This window comes from Pseudorca crassidens, chromosome 3 (assembly GCF_039906515.1).
Source record: "Pseudorca crassidens isolate mPseCra1 chromosome 3, mPseCra1.hap1, whole genome shotgun sequence".
Taxonomy (NCBI): domain Eukaryota; kingdom Metazoa; phylum Chordata; class Mammalia; order Artiodactyla; family Delphinidae; genus Pseudorca; species Pseudorca crassidens.
In genome coordinates this window covers 70,506,753-70,526,457 of record NC_090298.1, presented here as the reverse complement: position 1 = coordinate 70,526,457, position 19,705 = coordinate 70,506,753, and the positions used below count along the sequence as shown (strand labels likewise).

General features: G+C 38.3%; 1 protein-coding gene and 1 long non-coding RNA gene across 17 annotated transcripts in view; one reads left to right on the top strand and one right to left on the bottom strand.

Moving 5' to 3' along the window:
- Positions 1 to 18,058, bottom strand: part of LOC137221474 (uncharacterized) — a 43,655-nt gene extending 25,597 nt beyond the window's left edge. For all 8 annotated transcript variants that reach the window (XR_010942024.1, XR_010942018.1, XR_010942022.1 and 5 more), the window contains exons 1-2: positions 17,943 to 18,058; positions 14,489 to 14,631 (exon numbers count right to left, since the gene is read on the bottom strand). This is a non-coding gene — a long non-coding RNA (uncharacterized lncRNA). The remainder of the gene's footprint in view (positions 1 to 14,488; positions 14,632 to 17,942) is intronic.
- A 34-nt stretch (positions 18,059 to 18,092) lies between these two features.
- The window catches only part of TMEM161B (transmembrane protein 161B), a 69,514-nt gene continuing 67,901 nt past the window's right edge, over positions 18,093 to 19,705 (top strand). For 4 of the 9 annotated variants that reach the window (XM_067731188.1, XM_067731186.1, XM_067731191.1 and 1 more), the window contains exon 1: positions 18,127 to 18,250. Coding sequence is in view for 3 of the 9 variants with exons in the window: in XM_067731185.1 (XP_067587286.1) it covers positions 18,248 to 18,250 (3 nt within the window). In the remaining 6 variants the exon portion in view is untranslated. Of the gene's footprint in view, positions 18,251 to 19,705 lie in introns of all 9 variants that reach the window. The other 5 variants (XM_067731185.1, XM_067731183.1, XM_067731184.1 and 2 more) reach the window with 2 other exon arrangements.

Genomic DNA, 19,705 nt, shown 5'->3' with positions numbered 1-19,705 from the left:
AACCAGGACTGTTCTGACTAAATTAACACGTATAATCACACTACTTTTATGTTTCTTGTGTTCCCCTGCCTTAGTCCATTCCCTTCTTTCTGCAGCTAGAGAAGATCACTATCTTGATTTTGTGGTTACGATCCTGTTGCTTTATAGATTTACTTCTTATGTTTGGTCTCTTAAACAAAATATTGTTTACTTTTACTGGTTCTTTAATTTATAGAAGTGAAATCCTACTGTACTGTTCTTTTGTGAATTGCTTTTCTGCTCAGTGTTGTTAGAGATTCATCCATGTCCATGGATTTGTGATTCATTTTTCCCACTGTTGTATTCTACTGTATGAGTATACGTAATATATTTAACCACTCTACTGTTGATAGACAGTTGGGTTGTTTCCAATTTTTACTGTTATGAATAATACTATTAGGAATTTTCTTTCTCATATATCCTGATACACATTTCTCCTGGGCCATAAGAGACATGCAACTTCAAGTTTACTAGATAATGCCAAATTGTTTTCCAAATGGATATATCAGTTTATACTCCAACCAGTAACGTATAAGTGTTCTGGTGATATTGTCAGACTTAAAAATTTTTGCTTATGTGGTGGGTGTGAAATGATATTCAGCATGTGGTTGAACATCTCTTCGGGTTTCCTCCTTTATGAATTATGAATTATCTATTACCTATGAATTACCTATTTATAGGTAATAGGTAATTATGAATTACCTATTTATAGTGTGGTAGTTAAGAGCATTATCTATTTTTAAAAATATTTAAATTGTAGTAATTCTTTACACAATTATTATTACAAGTATTAATCCCTTTGCCAATAATATGGGTTGTAAAGATCTCCCAGTTTGTATCTTGTCTTCTACTCTCCTTATGATGTCTTTTTTTCTTTTTTTTACTTTTTATTATGGAAAATTTTAAACATACATTAAAGTATAAAAATATGCAGAATAGAATAATGAGCTCTGATTTACCTATCACCCAGCTTCAGGATTATCAACTCATAACCAATTCAGCTTCATTTATACTACCACTCACTTTCTCCATCTCTTAGTATTTTAAAGTATATCCCAGACATTATATCATTACATCTCTAAATATTTCAATATGCATCTCTAAAAAATAGGGATCTTTAAAAATTACTATTATAAACACACAAAAAAATTTACAATACTTCCCCAATATCATCAAATATTCAATAAGCATCCAAATTTCCAATCATCTTAAGTGTGTGTGTGTGTTTTAAAGTTTGAATCATGATCCAGATAAAGTCTTGTGGTAGCAGGCCTCCAAAATGGTACCCAATGATTCCTACTCCCTGGTATGTACACGCTTGTGTAATCTCCTATGTGTGATCAACCTGTGGGTCACATATCTGTGTAATGGTATGTCACCTTTTTTTTAAATGTTTTTTTGATATTCACATTGTTGATAACAAATCATATCAAGCATTTTTTTAAACTTTTAATTTTATATTGGAGTATAGCTGATTAACAATGTTGTGATAGTTTCGGGTGCACAGCAAAGTGACTCAACCATATATACACATGCACCCATTCTCCCCCAGACTCCCTCCCATCCAGGATGCCACATAACATTGAGCAGAGTTCCCTGTGCTATACAGTAGATCCTTGCTGGTTATCCTTTTTATTTTTTTTTCTTTATATATTTTTTGAATTTTTGAATTTTATTTATTTTTTTTATACAGCAGGTTCTTATTAGTTATCTATTTTATACATATTAGTGTATACATGTCAATCCCAATCTCCTAATTCATCCCACCACTACCGCCACCCCTGCCACTTTCCCCCCTTTGTGTCCATACATTTGTTCACTACATCTGTGTCTCTATTTCTGCCCTGCAAACTGGTTCATCTGTACCATTTTTCTAGGTTCCACATATATGTGTTAATATATGCTATTTGTTTATCTCTTTCCGACTTACTTTACTCTGTATGACAGTCTCTAGATCCATCCACGTCTCTACAAATGACCCAATTTCATTCCTTTTTACGGCTGAGTAATATTCCATTGTATATATGTACCACATCTTCTTTATCCATTCGTCTGTCGATGGGCATTAAGGTTGCTTCCCTGTCCTGGCTATTGTAAATAGTGCTGCAATGAACATTGGGGTGCATGTGTTTTTTTGAATTGTGGTTTTCTCTGGGTATATGCCCAGTAGTGGGATTGCTGGGTCATATGGTAATTCTACTTTTAGCTGTTTAAGGAACCTCCATACTGTTCTCCATAGAGGCTGTATCAATTTACATTCCCACCAACAGTGCAAGAGGGTTCCCTTTACTCCACACCCTCTCCAGCATTTGTTGTTTGTAGACTTTCTGATGATACCCATTCTAACTGGTGTGAGGTGATACCTCATTGTAGTTCTGATTTGCATTTCTCTAATAATTAGTTATGTTGAGCAGCTTCTCATGTGCTTCTTGCCCATCTGTATATCTTCTTTGGAGAAATGTCTATTTGGTCTTCTGCCCATTTTTGGATTGGGTTGTTTGTTTTTTTAGTATTGAGCTGCATGAGCTGTTTACATATTTTGGAGATTAATCCTTTGTCCATTGATTCGTTTGCAAATATTTTCTCCCATTCTGAGGGTTGTCTTTTCATCTTGTTTGTAGTTTCCTTTGCTGTGCAAAAGCTTTTAAGTTTCATTAGGTCTCATTTGTTTATTTTTGTTTTTATTTCCATTTCTCTAGGAGGTAGATCAAAAAAGATCTTGCTGTGATTTATGTCAAAGAGTGTTCTTCCTGTGTTAACCTCTAAGAGTTTGATAGTGTCTGGTCTTATATTTAGGTCTCTAATCCATTTTGAGTTTATTTTTGTGTATGGTGTTATGGAGTGTTCTACTTTCATTCTTTTACATGTAGCTGTCCAGTTTTCCCAGCACCACCTATTGAAGAGACTCTCTTTTCTCCATTGTATATCCTTGCCTCCTTTGTCATAGATTAGTTGACCATACGTGTGTGGGTTTATCTCTGGGCTTTCTATCCTTTTCCATTGATCTATATTTCTGTTTGCATGCCAGTACAATACTGTCTTGATTACTATGGCTTTGTAGTATAGTCTGAAGTCCGGGAACCTGATTCCTCCAGCTCCGTTTTTTTCCCTCAAGACTGCTTTGGGTATTCGGGGTCTTTTGTGTCTCCATAGAAATTTTAAGAGTTTTTGTTCTAGTTCTGTAAAAAATGCCATTGGTAATTTGATAGGGATTGCATTGAATCTTTAGATTGCTTTGGGTAGTATAGTCATTTTCACAGTATTGATTCTTCCAATCCAAGAACATAGTATATCTCTTCATCTGTTTGTATCATCTTTAATTTCTTTCATCAGTGTTTTAGAGTTTTCTGCATACAGGTCTTTTGTCTCCCTAGGTAGGGTTATCCCTAGGTATTTTATTCTTTTTGTTGCAATGGTAAATGGGAGTGTTTCCTTAATTTCTCTTTCAGATTTTTCATCATTAGTGTATAGGAATGGAAGAGATTTCTGTGCATTAATTTTGTATCCTGCAACTTTACCCCATTCATTGATTAGCTCTAGTAGTTTTCTGGTGGTATCTTTAGGATTCTCTATGTATAGTATCATGCCATCTGCAAACAGTGACAGTTTTACTTCTTTTCCAATTTGTATTCCTTTTATTTCTTTTTCTTCTTGGATTGCCGTGGCCAGGACTTTGAAAACTATGTTGAATAATAGTGGTGAGAGTGGACATTCTTGTCTTCTTCCTGATCTTAGAGGAAATGCTTTCAGTTTTTCACCATTGAGAATGATGTTTGCTGTGGGTTTGTCATATATGGCCTTTAGGTAGGTTCCCTCTATGCCCACTTTCTGGAGAGTTTTTATCATAAATCGGTGTTGAATTTTGTCAAAAGCTTTTTCTGCCTCTGTTGAGATGATCATATGGTTTTTATTCTTCAATTTGTTAATATGGTGTATCACATTGATTGATATGCATATACTGAAGAATCCTTGCATCCCTGGGATAAATCCCACTTGATCATGGTGTATGATCCTTTTAATGTGTTGTTGGATTCTGTTTGCTAGTATTTTGTTGAGGAATTTTTTTTTTTTTCGGTACACGGGCCTCTCACTGTTGTGGCCTCTCCCATTGCGGAGCACAGGCTCCGGATGTGCAGGCTCAGCGGCCATGGCTCATGGGCCTAGCAGCTCCGTGGCATGTGGGATCTTCCTGGACCGGGGCGTGAACCCGTGTCCCCTGCATCGGCAGGCGGGCTCTCAACCACTGCGCCACCAGGGAAGCCCTTGTTGAGGATATTTGCAGCTATATTCATGAGTGATATTGGTCTGTAATTTTCTTTTTTTGTGATATCTTCATCTGGTTTTAGTATCAGGGTGATGGTGGCCTCATAGAATGAGTTTGGGAGTGTTCCTTCCTCTGCAGTTTTTTGGAAGAGTTTGAGAAGGATGGGTGTTAGCTCTTCTCTAAATGTTTGATAGAATTCACCTGTGAAGCCATCTGGTCCTGGACTTTTGTTTGTTGGAAGATTTAACATCACAGTTTCAATTTCATTACTTGTGATTGGTCTTTTCTTATTTTCTATTTCTTCCTGGTTCAGTCTTGGTAAGGATTTGTCCATTTCTTCCAGGTTGTCCATTTTATTGGCATAGAGTTGCTTGTAGTAGTCTCTTAGGATGCTTTGTATTTCTGTGGTGTCTGTTGTAACTACTCCTTTTTCACTTCTAATTTTATTGATTTGAGTCCTCTCCCTCTTTTTCTTGATGAGTCTGGCTAATGTTTTATCAATATTGTTTATCTTCTCATAGAACCAGCTTTTAGTTTTATTGATCTTTGCAACTGTTTTCTTTGTTTCTATTTCATTTACATCTGCTCTGATCTTTATGATTTCTTTCATTCTACTAACTTTGGGTTTTATGTTTTCTTCTTTCTCTAGTTCCTTTAGGTGTAAGGTTAGATTGTTTATTTGAGATTTTTCTTGTTTCTTGAGGTAGGATTGTACTGCTATAAACTTCCCTCTTAGAACTGCTTTTGCTGCATCCCATAGATTTTGGATCGTCATGTTTTCATTGTCATTTGTCTCTAGGTATTTTTTTATTTCCTCTTTGATTTCTTCAGTGATCTCTTGGTTATTTAGTAATGTATTGTTTAGCCTCCATGTGTTTGTGTTTTTTACATTTTTTTCCCTGTAATTGATTTCTAATCTCATAGCATTGTGGTCAGAAAAGATGCTTGATATGATTTCAATTTTATTAAATTTACTGAGGCTTGATTTGTGACCCAAGATGTGATCTATCCTGGAGAATGTTCCCTGCACACTTGAGAAGAAAGTGTAATCTGCTGTTTTTGCATGGAATGTCCTATAAATATCAATTAAATCTATATGGTCTATTGTGTCATTTAAAGCTTGTCTTTCCTTATTAATTTTCTGTTTGGATGATCTGTCCATTGGTGTAAGTGAGGTGTTAAAGTCCCCCACTATTATTGTGTTACTCTCGATTTCCTCTTTTAGAGCTGTTAGCATTTGCCTTATGTATTGAGGTGTTCCTATGTCAGGTGCATATATATTTATAATTGTTATATCTTCTTCTTGGATTGATCCCTTGATCATTATGTAGTGTCCTTCCTTGTCTCTTGTAACATTCTTTATTTCAAAGTCTATTTTATCTGATATGAGTATTGCTACTCAAGGTTTCTTTTGATTTCCATTTTCATGGTGTATCTTTTTCCATCCCCTCACTTGCAGTGTGTATGTGTCCCTAGGTCTGAAGTGGTTCTCTTGTAGCAGCATATATATGGGTCTTGTTTCTATGTCCATTCAGTGAGCCTGTGTCTTTTGGTTGGAGCATTTAATCCATTCACATTTAAGGTAATTATTGATATGTATGTTCTTATTACCATTTTCTTAATTGTTTTGGGTATGTTTTTGTAGGTCCTTTTCTTCTCTTGTGTTTCCCACTTAGAGAAGTTCCTTTAGCATCTGTTGTAGCACTGGTTTGGTGGTGCTGAATTCTCTTAGCTTTTGCTTGTCTGTAAAGCTTTTGATTTCTCCATCGAATCTGAATGAGATCCTTGCCGGGTAGCATAATCTTGGTTGTATATTCTTCCCTTTCATCACTTTAAATATGTCATGCCCCTCCTTTCTGGCTTGTAGTGTTTCTGCTGAGACATCAGCTGTTAACCTTATGGGAGTTCCCTTGTATGTTATTTGTCATTTTTCCCTTGCTGCTTTCAATAATTTTTTCTTTATCTTTAATTTTTCCCAATTTGATTACTATATGTCTTGGCGTGTTTCTCCTTGGGTGTATCCTGTATGGGACTCTTTGCTCTTCCTGGACTTGGGTGGCTATTTCGTTTCCCATGTTAGGGAAGTTTTCAACTATAATCTTTCAAATATTTTCTCTGGTCCTTTCTCTGTCTCCTCCTTCTGGGACCCCTATAATGTGAATGTTGTTGCATTTAATGTTGTCCCAGAGGTCTCTTAGGCTGTCTTCATTTCTTTTCATTCTTTTTTATTTCTTCTGTTCCACAGCAGTGAATTCCACCATTCTGTCTTCTGGGTCACTTATCCGTTCTTCTGCCTCAGTTATTCTGCTATTGATTCCCTCTAGTGTATTTTTCATTTCAGTTATTTTATTGTTCATCTCTGCTTGTTTTTTCTTTAATTCTTCTAGGTCTTTTTAAAATATTTCTTGCATCTTCCCCATCTTTGCCTCCATTCTTTTTCTGAGGTCCTGGATCATCTTCACTGTCATTATTCTGAATTCTTTTTCTGGAAGCTTGCCTATCTCCACTTCATTTAGTTGTTTTTCTGGGGTTTTATCTTGTTCCTTCATCTGGTATATAGCCCTCTGCCTTTCATCTTGTCTATCTTTCTGTGAATGTGGTTTTTGTTCCACAGGCTGCAGGATTGTAGTTCTTCTTGCTTCTGCTGTCTGCCCTGTGGTGGATGAGGCTATCTCTGGTTATCCTTTTTAAATATAGCAGTGTGTACATGTCAATCCCAAACTTCCTAACTATTGCTTCTCTCTACCCTTCACCCCCAGGTAACCATAAATCCATTCTCTAAGTCTGTGAGTCTGTTTCTGTTTTGTAAATAAGTTCATTTGTATTTCTTTTCAGATTCTGCACAGAAGCAATATCACATGATATTTCTCTTTATCTATCTGACTTAATTCACTCAGTATGACAATCTCTAGGTCCATCAATGTTGCTGAAAATGGCATTATTTCATTTTTTTATGGCTGAGTAATATCCCATTGTATATATATACCACATCTTCTTTATCCATTCCTCTGTCGATGGACATTTAGGTTGCTTCCATGTCTTGGCTATTTTAAACAGTGCTGCAATGAACACTGGGGTGTATGTGTCATCTCGGACCATGCTTTTCTCCGGATATACCTGTGATCAACCTGTGGGTCACATATCTGTGTAATGTATGCCACTTTTGAGGGTAGATCAAAAAAGACATAAAAGGCGTGGTAGCTTCTGTCTCTTTCTCTTGGATTACTTGGTTAAGGGGGAGGCAGGCACCTCTCTGGAGAGGCATATGGTGAGAAACTGAGGTATTGTGCCAGATAGCTAATGAAGAACTGAGGCATCCTGCCAATGTGTGTAAGCCATCTTGGAAGTGGATCCTCTAGCACTAGTTAAGTCATTAAATTATTGTTGCCCCAGCTGACAGCTTTGACTGTTACTTCACAGGAGACCGTGAGCCAGAACTACTCAGCTAATCTACTCCTCGATTTCTGACCCTCAGATGCTGCATGAGTTAGAAATGTTTGTTATTTTAAAAATTATGTTTTGGGGGTAGTTAGTTATAAAGCAATATAAAACTAATACAGATTTTGGCACCTGGAAGTGGGGTGCTGACATAACAAAAACCTAAAACTTAAGAGTGACTGGGACTTCCCTGGTGGTCCAGCGGTTAAGACTCTGCGTTTCTACTGTAAGGGGTGCGGGTTCAATCCTTGGTTGGGGGAGCTAAGATCCTGCATGCTGCACAGTGCCGCCAAAAAAAAAAAAAGTGCAGTGGGCAGAAGCTGGAAGGACTTGGAGGAGAGTGTTTGTAGATGCATGATAACTTTGAGGAGGCTGCAGATGAGGTCTTACAGATTTAAAGTCTTATTGGAAATTAGAGGAAAGTGGCAATAGTTTAGCAAATTTGTCACCTGAAGTTATGTGCAAAGTAGAGAATATGCCTAATGAACTAACTGGGTGATCTAGTTAAGGCAATGTCCAGCCAGAATAATGTTAAAGATGTTTCTTTAACATCACCTGGTTTCTCATTGTTGCTTATAGTAAAATGTGAGAGGGAAGAGATGTTAAAGCAAGAACTGTTAAACAAAAAGGAGACAGAACTTTTGGGATTTGAAGATTCCCAGTCTCTCTAGGTGACAGATGATGTTAAAATTAGTAAATGGCTCAGAACAAGAACAAATACAGGGACTTCACTGGTGGCGCAGTGGTTAAGAATCTGCCTGCCAATGCAGGGGACAGAGGTTCGAGCCCTGGTCTGGGACGATCCCACATGCCGTGGAGCAAGTAAGCCTGTGTGCCATAACTACTGACCCTGTGCTCTAGAGCCCACGAGCCACAACTACTGAAGCCCACACACCTAGAGCCCGTGCTCTGCAACAAGAGAAGCCACTGAAATGAGAAGCCCATGCACCACAACAAAGAGTAGCCCCCGCTCGCCGCAACCAGAGAAAGCCCATGCGCAGCAACAGACACAATGCAGCCAAAAATAAATAAATAAATAAATTTATTTAAAAAAGAAAGAACAAATGCAAAGCACTAACAGGAAAATATGAAGTTGAGGATGTAGTTTTAAAGCCCTTTAAGACCTCAGAAAGCTCTAGCATGGTATTTCAGAGTATTTTTATTCAGACATAAAGGATGTACCTGATGAAACTTCTCAAGTGATAGGTTCTAAGAATTTTAAGGGTGTGCTGCATCAAAAGCCCAATGTAGAGAAGGGTTTATATGGAAGATATTTATGGGTATTGCTTTGTGTAATGGCGTGAACTCAAATAAAATTCAGAGGAGATCCACAAAGTTTATAAAAGAATTATATGAGCAGAATATAATGTTTTAAAAGAGACTTTTAAAAGAGGATTATATTAGTATGTTGTTTGCCCGCCAGAACTGAAAGGGACAGAGCACCAAATCAAAAGAGGCTTTTGGATATCTAAGCTTCTATAGGCAGAGACAAGTACCTAGCTGTAAATGTGGAAAATGAAGGATGACTCAGTGGGTGGATCCAAGTGACTAAAGTAGAGTTAGACCTGGAGATTTACTCTCAGGCCTTGAATCTTAATGAAGAAACTGCCAACCTGTTCCTAGGTGGATTTCAGAATTTCTGTGAACATGTGTACCTCATTTCCCTCCTTTTAAACACACATCCATAGTGGTTGCCCTATTTTAAATTAAGTGTGTGGAGGCAGATACTGTGTGTCTTCAGTATACAGCTCTTCAGATCAAGAGGAACTCTATTTAAAGACCTGTGCTTAAGGAAGTACACACACAAGTCCTCATCTACACCTAGAATTGATTTACATTTCTAGACTTTGAGTTAATGCTGTAATGGCATGAAAGTTTGGGGGTGCTCAGGTGGAGGATGAGTATATTTGGCATACTGGAAGAATGTGACTCTTTGGAGGTCAAATTGTGGTAGCCGGGTTCCTGATATTCATGCTTTTGCATAATTTCCTCCCACACTCTTATCAGGGATGATCTGTGGGATTAAGAGAATACAGGACAAGTAATGCATCACTTTGAGTAATTTTAGCTTGTCTCTTTCTTGGATCAATTTCTCTGGGGAAGGCCAGGTGCCATGTTGTTAGGACATGCAGGTAGCCCTGTGAATGAACCATCTTGGAGGTGACTCCTCTCTGACCAGGTCAAGTGTTCAGAAGACTGCAGTCCAGCCAATAGCTTGACTGCAAACTCATGAGACCCTGGGCCATGAGGCCTAGCTGAACCACTCCTGGATTCTGACCCTCAGGAACTGTAAGAGGTAAGTATTTTTAGTTTTAAGCTGTTAAATTAAGTCTTGGGGCAATTTGTTATACAGCAATAAATAACTAATACAAGTTCACACATTGCTTCATGTGTCTTTTAGGTGAGTCTCTTTTTAATCTACATTTGTTTCCATCTTCTCTCCCTCCTGCAACATATTTGTTGAAGTTAATTTGTCCCATGATTTCCATAGATGAAAAATTTCTGATTGCACAGCCACTGTGTTTAACACATTCTCTGTATTTCCTAATATCAGGTTCAGTTTTTTTGGCACAAGTTTTTAATAGGTGATGGTGTGTTTTTCCATTAAGAGGCATATAAAGTTTCCTTACTTGTCATGTTAGCAGCTGTTGATATACAATGAATAAACCTATTTATTCATTAGGAATCTTAAAATTTTCTAATTTTATCATTCATTCTTCATTTATTAATACATTTATATAAAAAACTTCCCCTCATTTACTTACCTGTGGTACAGTTCATATAGGAAAGACAGGACAAATAATTACCTTTTTAAAAACTGGTTTTCAAAATAATGATTCCAGAACATCCTTCAGTGTTGATCAATTAGATGCTTTTTGTTAGTTTTATTATCATTAAGAACTCATGAATATAAGGACATTTGATAATTTCAGATGTTCCAATCCATTGCATTTGGTATGTCCCAGTTTGTGCTCAAGGGGATTTCAGAATTTCTGTGAACCTGTGTGTCCTTATTGATACTCAAAGTGTTCCATCTTTGGCCAGAGGAATGCTTTTCAGTTGGCTCCTGACTCCATTTGACATGATCCTAGTAGCCTATGACAGCTCCCTTGCTAAACTGCACAACAAAATGTTCCAGGCTCATTGTGTACATTTCCTGTACCTAAATGAAATCAACTATTACTCCAAGGGCTTATGATATCTTTTGAACAGAGATTTTAAAAACGTATTTGAATGTAATTCTTTCTTTTTATAGGTTTTACCTACTATAAGAGCATAAAGATATCTCACTATCTTGTCTTCTGAAGTTTTAATAGGTTTTCCTTTCACATTTAAATCTTTAATTCACCTGGAACTGACTTTTCTGTATGGTGTTAACTAGGGAGGTCCAATTTAATTTTCTTCCATATGGATATCCAGTACCATTTATTGAAATGCTCTTGCTTTTCCCATTGGCCTACAATGTCATCTGTCTTAAATCAATATCCCTTATAAGAGTGAATCCATTTCTAAATCTGTATTTCAGTACAGACATACTTCATTTTATTGTGCTTCACTTTATTGTGCTTCACAGATATTGTGTTTTTCACAAATTGAAAGTTTGTGGCAATGCGGCACTGAGCAAGTCTATTGGCACCATTTTTCCAAAAGCATTTGCTCACTTCATGTCTCTGTGTCACATTTGGTAATTCTCAAAGTATTTCAAACCCTCCACCAGATAAAAGATTACAACTCACTGAAGGCTCAGATGAAGGTTAGCATTTTTTAGCAATAGACTATTTTTAAATTAAGGAGTGTACTTTTTTCTAGACAATGCTATTTCACACTTAATAGAATACAGTACAGTGTAAACATAACTTTTAAATCACTGGGAAACAAAAAAATTTATGTGACTCATTGTGATATTTGCTTTCTTGCAGTGGTCTGGAACTGAACCCACAAAACCTCCAAGGTATGCCTGTACTCCTTCTTCTGAGAACTAGAAAAGCTAGACAAAATATAAAACAAACATCTGAAGGCATTAGAAAGAGCCAATGAGGCAGTAGAAAATCCAGAAGAAGAAAAACCCAGAGTTGTTGAACCCAGCATTTACTATAGCTTTTTTCTGGGGTTACCTGCTGATTCCTGAGAAGAAGATAGCTGAGAAGCTGAACAGACCATCTGACTAACTCAGTGAGTCAAAAAGACAAAAACTGGAGTTCAGAGCCTGCCTTTGTTAACTCTACAGGCTTCAAGTTGAGATCTCAAAGGTCTATACCTTAGGAAAAAGTTTGAACTAGAAGTAGAACTTCCAGTCATCTCAGCCACTGACCAGATTAAGGTGATTTTGGATTACTAGTGCCCAGAGCCCCTGCCAGGAGACATAAATCCTTTCTATCATCATTTTAGACCTCAAAGTATAATTTCATATACCAGTTCTGGCATTCAATCAAAAATAACATAACATAAATTAACAAAAATTTTATAAATAAAAATAATATAAATAAAAACTCATAAAAGTAAGATAATATGATAAACAACAAACACAACAAAGAAACAAGGAAGCTTCAGACAACAGCAGACCCCACAGCTACTAGACACTTTTTTTTTTCTTTTGCGGTACGTGGGCCTCTCACTGTTGTGGCCTCTCCCGATGCGGAGCACAGGCTCCGGACGCGCAGGCTCAGCGGCCATGGCTCATGGGCCCAGCCGCTCCGCGGCATGTGGGATCTCCCGGACCGGGGCACGAACCCGCGTCCCCTGCATCGGCAGGCGGACTCTCAACCACTGCGCCACCAGGGAAGCCCCTAGACACGAGTTTTAAAGTAGTTATGCTTAATATGTTTGAAAAGATAAAAGATCAGAATGAGACAGATAACTGGATAGCTAACTGGAAACTATAAAACAGAACCAAACAGAAATGCTTGAACTGATAACAACCAAAAACATAACTGAAATAAATGCTTCAACAGATAAGTTTCACAGGAGATTAGAGACTATTAAAGAGAAGAGAGTGAACTGAAAGGTAAGAATTATCCAGAATGAACCATACAGAGACAAATAAATGGAACATAAGGGATAAATTGAAATGACTGAATATTCATTTAAGTGGCGTACCAGGAGAGGAGAGGGCAGAGAGTGGGGCAGAAACAATAACTGATAAGAGCTGAGAACTTTCCAAAACAGAGTAAGATATGAGATCCCAGATGCAAGAAGCATTACAAACCTCAAAAAGAAAACAAATTAATAAAAAACCAAAGAAAACAACGTTTAGTTACATCATAATAAAACTGCTTCAATTTTACTATGAACATCTTATAAACAGCCAAAGGAAAAAACAGATCACTTTAAGGGGGCAAAAATAAAACCAACATTTTTTCTCAAAAAAAATTGGAAGCCAAAAGCAATGGAATGTATCTTCAGAATGATAAAATACAATAGCTGCTCATTTAGCAAAAATGTTCTTTGAAAATGAAGGCAAAATAAGTAGTTTCAGGATACAAAAACTGAGTTTGTTACCAGCAGCCATCTACAAAGGAAATACTGGAGCATGTTCTTCAGGAAGAAGAAATAAGATCCCAGATAGAAGCTTAGAAACTCAAGGAATCATAAAGTACAACAGACAAAGTAAATGTTTGAGTAAATATAAACACACATTAATTGTATAAAAATAATAATGTCTTAAGGAATTAGGAAGTATATATTAAGTAAACACAATATATATAACATGCAGTGGGGCAGTAAATTAAGTTGATGTGTTCTCAGGTCCTTACATTGTCCAGGAAGAGTATAATATAAATTTCTAAATAATACATAACTGTCAGGCTTATGGGGTAGAAGAAATGGATTAAAAATAATCAATCTAAAAGAAGGCAAAAAAGGAGAAACTGAACATAGGAGAGATGGGACAAACAGCAAATACAGTAAGTCCCCTACATATGAACGAGTTCTGTTCCGAGAGCACATTCCTAAGTCCAATTTATTCATTAAATCCAATAAAGTTAGCCTGGGTGCCCAATGAACACAATTGTCTATACATTACTGTACTGTAATAGATTTATAATACTTTTCACACAAATAATACATAAAAAACAAACACAAAAAATAAAGAAAACATTTTTAATCTTACAGTATAGTACCTTGAAAAGTCCAGTAGTACAGTACAACAGCGGCATACAGGGGCTGGCATTGAGTGAACAGGCAAGAAGAGTTACTGACTGGAGGAGGGAGAAGAGGTGGGAGATGGTAGAGCTAAAGGATCATTGGCAATAGGAGACAGAGGGCAAGCTGCAATTTCACTCATGCCTGACGTTGATGGCACAGTTCTGGTTCATTGCTAGATTCAATTCTATCCTTTTTTCTCTTTAAAAAACAATCCAATGATGTCTGGGTAGCTATATAGTACTGTACAGTAAAGTACACAAAAGCACAACCACTTGTAGAGGATGCACGCACATGACAATGTAAGCCAGACACGTGAACTAACATGTGACTGGACATGTGAATGCATGGTCGCATCTTTGAAAGTTCACAACTTGAAGGTTTGTATGTAGGGGACTTACTGTAATATAATAGATTTATGTCCATGTATATTAGTAATTGTGTTACATGTGAGTCAACTAAACATTTCAATTACAAAAATATCATTAAAGTAGATTTTAAAAATATATTCTTGCCTATAACTCCTCAGGTTAAAATGCTTTTTCCACCACACTTAGAATAAAATCTAAACCCTTTCCTGGCTTTCAATGCAACCATAATTTAGCTCTTTCCTACCCCCAAACTTACTCTTCTTGTAGTCACTATGCTCCAACAAGGCAGGCCTTTTTTTCGTTCCCAAAATATTCCAAGATAGTTCATGCCTCAGGGTTTTGCATTTTTGTCCCCTCTGCAAGCAACGGTTTCCCCAATTTCTGCAAAGCTGGATTCTCCTGTCAAATAGCAGTTTAAATAAAAACACTCTTTTAGAAGTTTTCCTTAGTGACCTAATCTAAAATATTCATCTACGTTAATTCTCTGCCTAGCACTATTACTAACTTATATTTTTCTTGTTTATTTATTTATGGTCTGTTATCACTAAAATGTAGTAGGGACCATGTCTGCTCTATTTATCACAGTTTCCCCAACTATAGAACAGTGACTAGGACAGAGTAGATACTCAAATACTTAAAGAATGAATAAAGCTAACTTAGGTTTTAAACTTTTCTAACGGTTTTATTGCTCTCCGTGGTCGCTGTTTAAAGACCTTCCTGATACCAAAAGGTATCAAATGATATCAAGATCTCATTTATGTACGTTAGTAATCCTTGAAAATGTGCACTGTATAATTTGTGTAAAATTTGCAGGAGTTTTTCCACCAGTCAGATATGTAGTACAGTCCTAGATATAACTATAATAACAGTAGAGAAAAGTTTCAGAGGGAGGCTACTGAACTATCAAAAAGTTGCAATATACTTCTGAAGAACATGTGTGTTTGTATGTTTTTCCCAAATTAGAAAGGTGAGAGTAATATAGGTGGATGTTACAAAGCATAAATTTTTTTTGGGGAAAAAAAGCTCCTTTCATCTACTCCTAAGTAAAAAAAATAAAAAAAAAAATTACCCCCTTACAGAAAGGTTGTTTTAGAGTGGTAATTCCAGTAACGATGATTGATATATTTTTGTTACTTCCTTTTTTACTCTTTGTTCTATACTTAGTTTTTTCATGTCAAAGCAATCATACTGGTCACATTTTCCATTAGAAAGGCCAGTTTAATGGCTTTTAAAAAATAGCTAGATAATATCCCACTAAGTATATATGATAGAATTTGACCAATCTCTAATTGTTAAAGATTTTTCCTAATTTTTTATGATGATAAGTATTCCTACGGCTAACATTTTTGTCCATAAATTATTTTAAGGGCAGTTTAACTGAAGTGATTTTTGTCCACAACATTCCTTTAAATGGTATTTCTCAAGGGGAAGAGGGTGGGCAACACAAGAAGGTCCCAGGCATTTATGTCTAATTAGGAAAACAATATACATTGCGCAGAGGTGGGGGGATTACAAAGGCACTGCACAAGAAAGCGTAAGTTATTATATTTACTAAAGTAAGAAAAAGCAGTGGAAATTTATCAGGGGAGCTAATCTGGAAAACATTTTGCAAAGAATATGGAGCTAGACTTCAAGAAAGTGATAGGTCTTAATGGTTGAAAACGTTCCAGATAGGTGGAGGTCCTGAAGGACGAGGTAACTATTTGTTAGTGTTCTTAAGTACTAGGGAACAGTTCTCACTCAGGACAACTCATCACAAAGCCTGAATAGTGAGCAACCAAGATTTTTTTAAATCAAAGATTTGACTCCTAACTCCCTTGACAAAAACAACCAAATTTCTTCTTAATCTCCATCATCCACATCTTCTCCCCCCTTTCATTAGTTTCCCCTTTTTTTGTACCTTTGTCTAAGACTCTCATCTATTTTAAGTAATGGAAATAGGTAAATTCCTCTACTTCAAGGCATGTAACCTTACACAACATTATAATTACTCTGTGGGATTAAAAAAAAGACTGGGAGGTTGCAGCTTTAAAACATGCATGCATTTTAATCTTAAAAAAATTACTTATAACAGATTTTTCACACTGTAACAGAAACATTAAAGGATATTAACCAAGAGTTATTTATCAACTTGCCATATACCAAATAAGGAACACAGAACCCCATGATCTATTTAAAATGATCAGCAGATAACAAACACTGTGATTTCCTTTCGTTTACTCTGGCAGGAATGGATTCCAACCTAATAATTTCAGTCTTACTGCCACATAGGAGATGCTTTGTGAACCTCAATGAGGCTGCCAGGTCTAGGGCAGATGTAAGACCCACAGTGTCAGAAAGGAGAGTAAGACTTAGCAGGATGTGTTGTCACTGACAGACTTATAGCCACTTTCCTTCTCCACTTTTTCTTCGTCAAGGATCGCAGCTGCTTTCCACAGACACACCTGCCGACAGACTCCAATTCCTCTCTCCCAGTTACCATCTGCAGTGCCCTGGGGCTTGTCAATTTCCAACCTTGTTCCATACAGCAGAAGTGGAACGAACCCTCAGCGAAGTTCTGGATTCAACCTCAGCAGGATCTGTTTCACAAAATATTTCCCAGCCCCACTCCACCTCCAGCTGTTTCCAGTGTTAGTACTTATGATTCTTACATCTTTTTTAACAGTCACACTATGCATCTCCCAATAAAATTTAAAGTGAAAACTAATATAGAGTAACTGCCCTGTGCATGCTTCTTTTAGATGGCTGGGAACTCTGATTCTCAGGATCTTTCGACCATTTATAGCTTGGGTATCTGTGCTCTTCAGGTACTTTGGTAAGGAAGGTAAAACTTAACATCTCTAACCACCCCTGCCAACCCAATTTTCTTAAGTTCTTCTGAAGCTTCCTAGTCTCCCATTCCAATTCCAGCTTTACGACAAAACTAGACCCTATGGCAAAAAGAGATCCCACAGATGAAATTGCAGATACAGTTGAGACTTAAGCAAGGATCCCTAAATTGTGAGATGAATTTCTGGGTTAAAGGTACTCTGTATAATGCACTTCAAGCCTGCCATTAGTACTATGCATAAACAAATAGAGAGTTTATAGGTACAGAAAACAACACAACATTTTGAGGGTATATGGGAGTTGTCTTTTGGAAAAAAAAAACAAAAACAGCACAACATTAGAAGGTATACGGGAGTTTGACTTTTTTCCATCTGATGACATATACTTTTTAATCTAAATGGAAACCCTCCATACTGGAATGTATTAAATAGGCAGAATTCTCTTGCCGGTTTCTCTGCTCTTGGTAGATGTCCTTCTGGCTTTAGCTGGTACCTGTAATGAAGAAACTTCTCACGAACAAATTCCACTGCCCTGAGGAAGGATAGAGCTGGAAGAGCCACTAAAGCAGGGAGCAGAGACGACAGAGGGACAGGTCTGTAAGGAAAGTCTCCAAGAAAAGGCAGCTAGAAAAACGAGAAGGTAAAAAGAGAAAGGGTGTGGCTGAGCTGAGGCAATTTCAGTGTTGTCTCAGCAAGAGCGGGGCTTAACTGTGGTTTTCTCCCGCAAGAAATCCGCTGGATCTTGAGTCGGCTCCCACCTCATTCACCAACCTTTATCTCTATCACCTTGTAGAGAGAGGGTGCGCTCTTGCCAACACCACCCAACCCACCTCTGGATCCTCACAGGCGCAACAGCGGCGCGCCTCCCGCCCACCTACCTACCTGTGCTGCGCCTGCGCCTCCCGCGTGCGCTCTCAAGGTCAGCACCTCCCCCAGCCTCTAACCTAGCGCTCACGGAAGTGGCAATGAAGGACGTCTTGCGTAGCCTCACCTCTGCGTGGCGTGGGGTCGCCGGCGTTCAGCAGAGGGGAGGGACTTCCTGTCCCGCTCAGGCTGAACTTCCGGCAGAGCCGGAAGATCTTCTCTCTCGCGGTGTCGAGTGGATCCCGGCTCTAGAGTGGTGAGGGTAGGTCCTGGACGGCCCCGGCGACTCCTGGGCGTCTGGTCCACGACCTGTCCTTGGCGCCATGGTGAGTCTTCCTGTGAGGGCTGGAATAACAACAGTCGGGAGGAAGGGGCCGGGAGGTCAGTCCTGTGAAGGGAGCCGGTCGGGTGCCCAGCTGAGGATGGAGCGGGCGGGAGCAATGGGGTGAGCGGTAGGACAGGACCTACCACCTGCCTCGGGGCGCCGGGGCCCTAGAGGAAGCAGCATATGTCCTGCCCAACCGCGAGATCTGTTCAGGAGTACGGAATAGGTAGTCAGAATGTTCATGGCCCATTTACTGTGTATGGCCGTGGGCCAGGTGGTCCCAGAGTTGACCTTGCCTCGTTGATGATCTCCCTTTACTCTCAGCTGTAGGGCAGTGGCCAAGAAGTTCATATCTTATAAATGCCTATAGGCTTTCCAGGTGGACACAGTACATTCCCTTCTTGTAAAGGATTAGCACCTGTCACTTAGAGAAGGGGCAAAGTAAAGAAACGGCAAAGTCAGTTTGTCTTTCAAACTCAGCCTTTGTGGAGTTGGAGAAGGTGTCAAATAAAAAATCTGGACTTAATAAGCAGGGTCTGTATTCGAAAGGAATAGCAAGGGTGTGGGCGAGGGAACTATTGGAGTGGGGAGAGTGCCCTGACCATAAGATCTGCTAGAGTCTCAAAGATTAGGAAAAAGAGCTTCTCTTTTAAAAAGGGCAGGAGGAAACAAGGCTAGAAAGAACTGGGTGTGGGGAAGTGAGATGAAAGGGTAGTACGATTGGACTGTAAATCAGAGAAAGTTTTACCCCCACGCAAACCTGTTCTGAGGAAAAACTGTTGGGGGGTTATATCCTGTTTCAGACTGAGGGTGGGCCAAAGTTCAGGAACCTAGAGGAAGAGATCTTGGAATTTGGGTAATATTTTGTTCCGGTTGCTCTATGGGGACAAGCAGTTCAACTAGTCAGTTTTGAAGCAAAGAATGGGAATTTGCAGGTGCTATGTCTGCCCTTGTTATAGGTAAACAAGGTGGGTGGGTAATTCCTGAGTCTTGCTCACCTAAGTCCTATGGGGACTGTTGGTTCTTTGCAGTAAGCCATTTCCAGATCACAGAAGGCTGGCAATGGGAGGGTTTCTTAACCTTTGCTGTTTCCCAATATCACAGGGATTTGGTAATGTTCAAAATTGTCAGTTACTTGACTATATAAAAGATTTCAAATCCTCATCTGAAGACATTCTGTCTTGGAATTTGGAGTTTGCCATATTTTTTCAGGATCAAATGTTGACATTGTTCAGCTGCTGTGTATGGTGATTCACGTTTGAATGATTTATAGAAACTTAACTGACTGTGAAACAAAAGAATTTCAAAATAATGTGGTTCCTGGTGCTCTCTACCAGCTAACCTCTGACTCTTTCGGGCACCGGGGTGTGTGTGTGTGTGTGTGTGTGTGTGTTTGTTTCTTTAAACCTCAGTGAATGGTACAATTTGTAATCATTAACAGTTTTTTTTTTCCTCC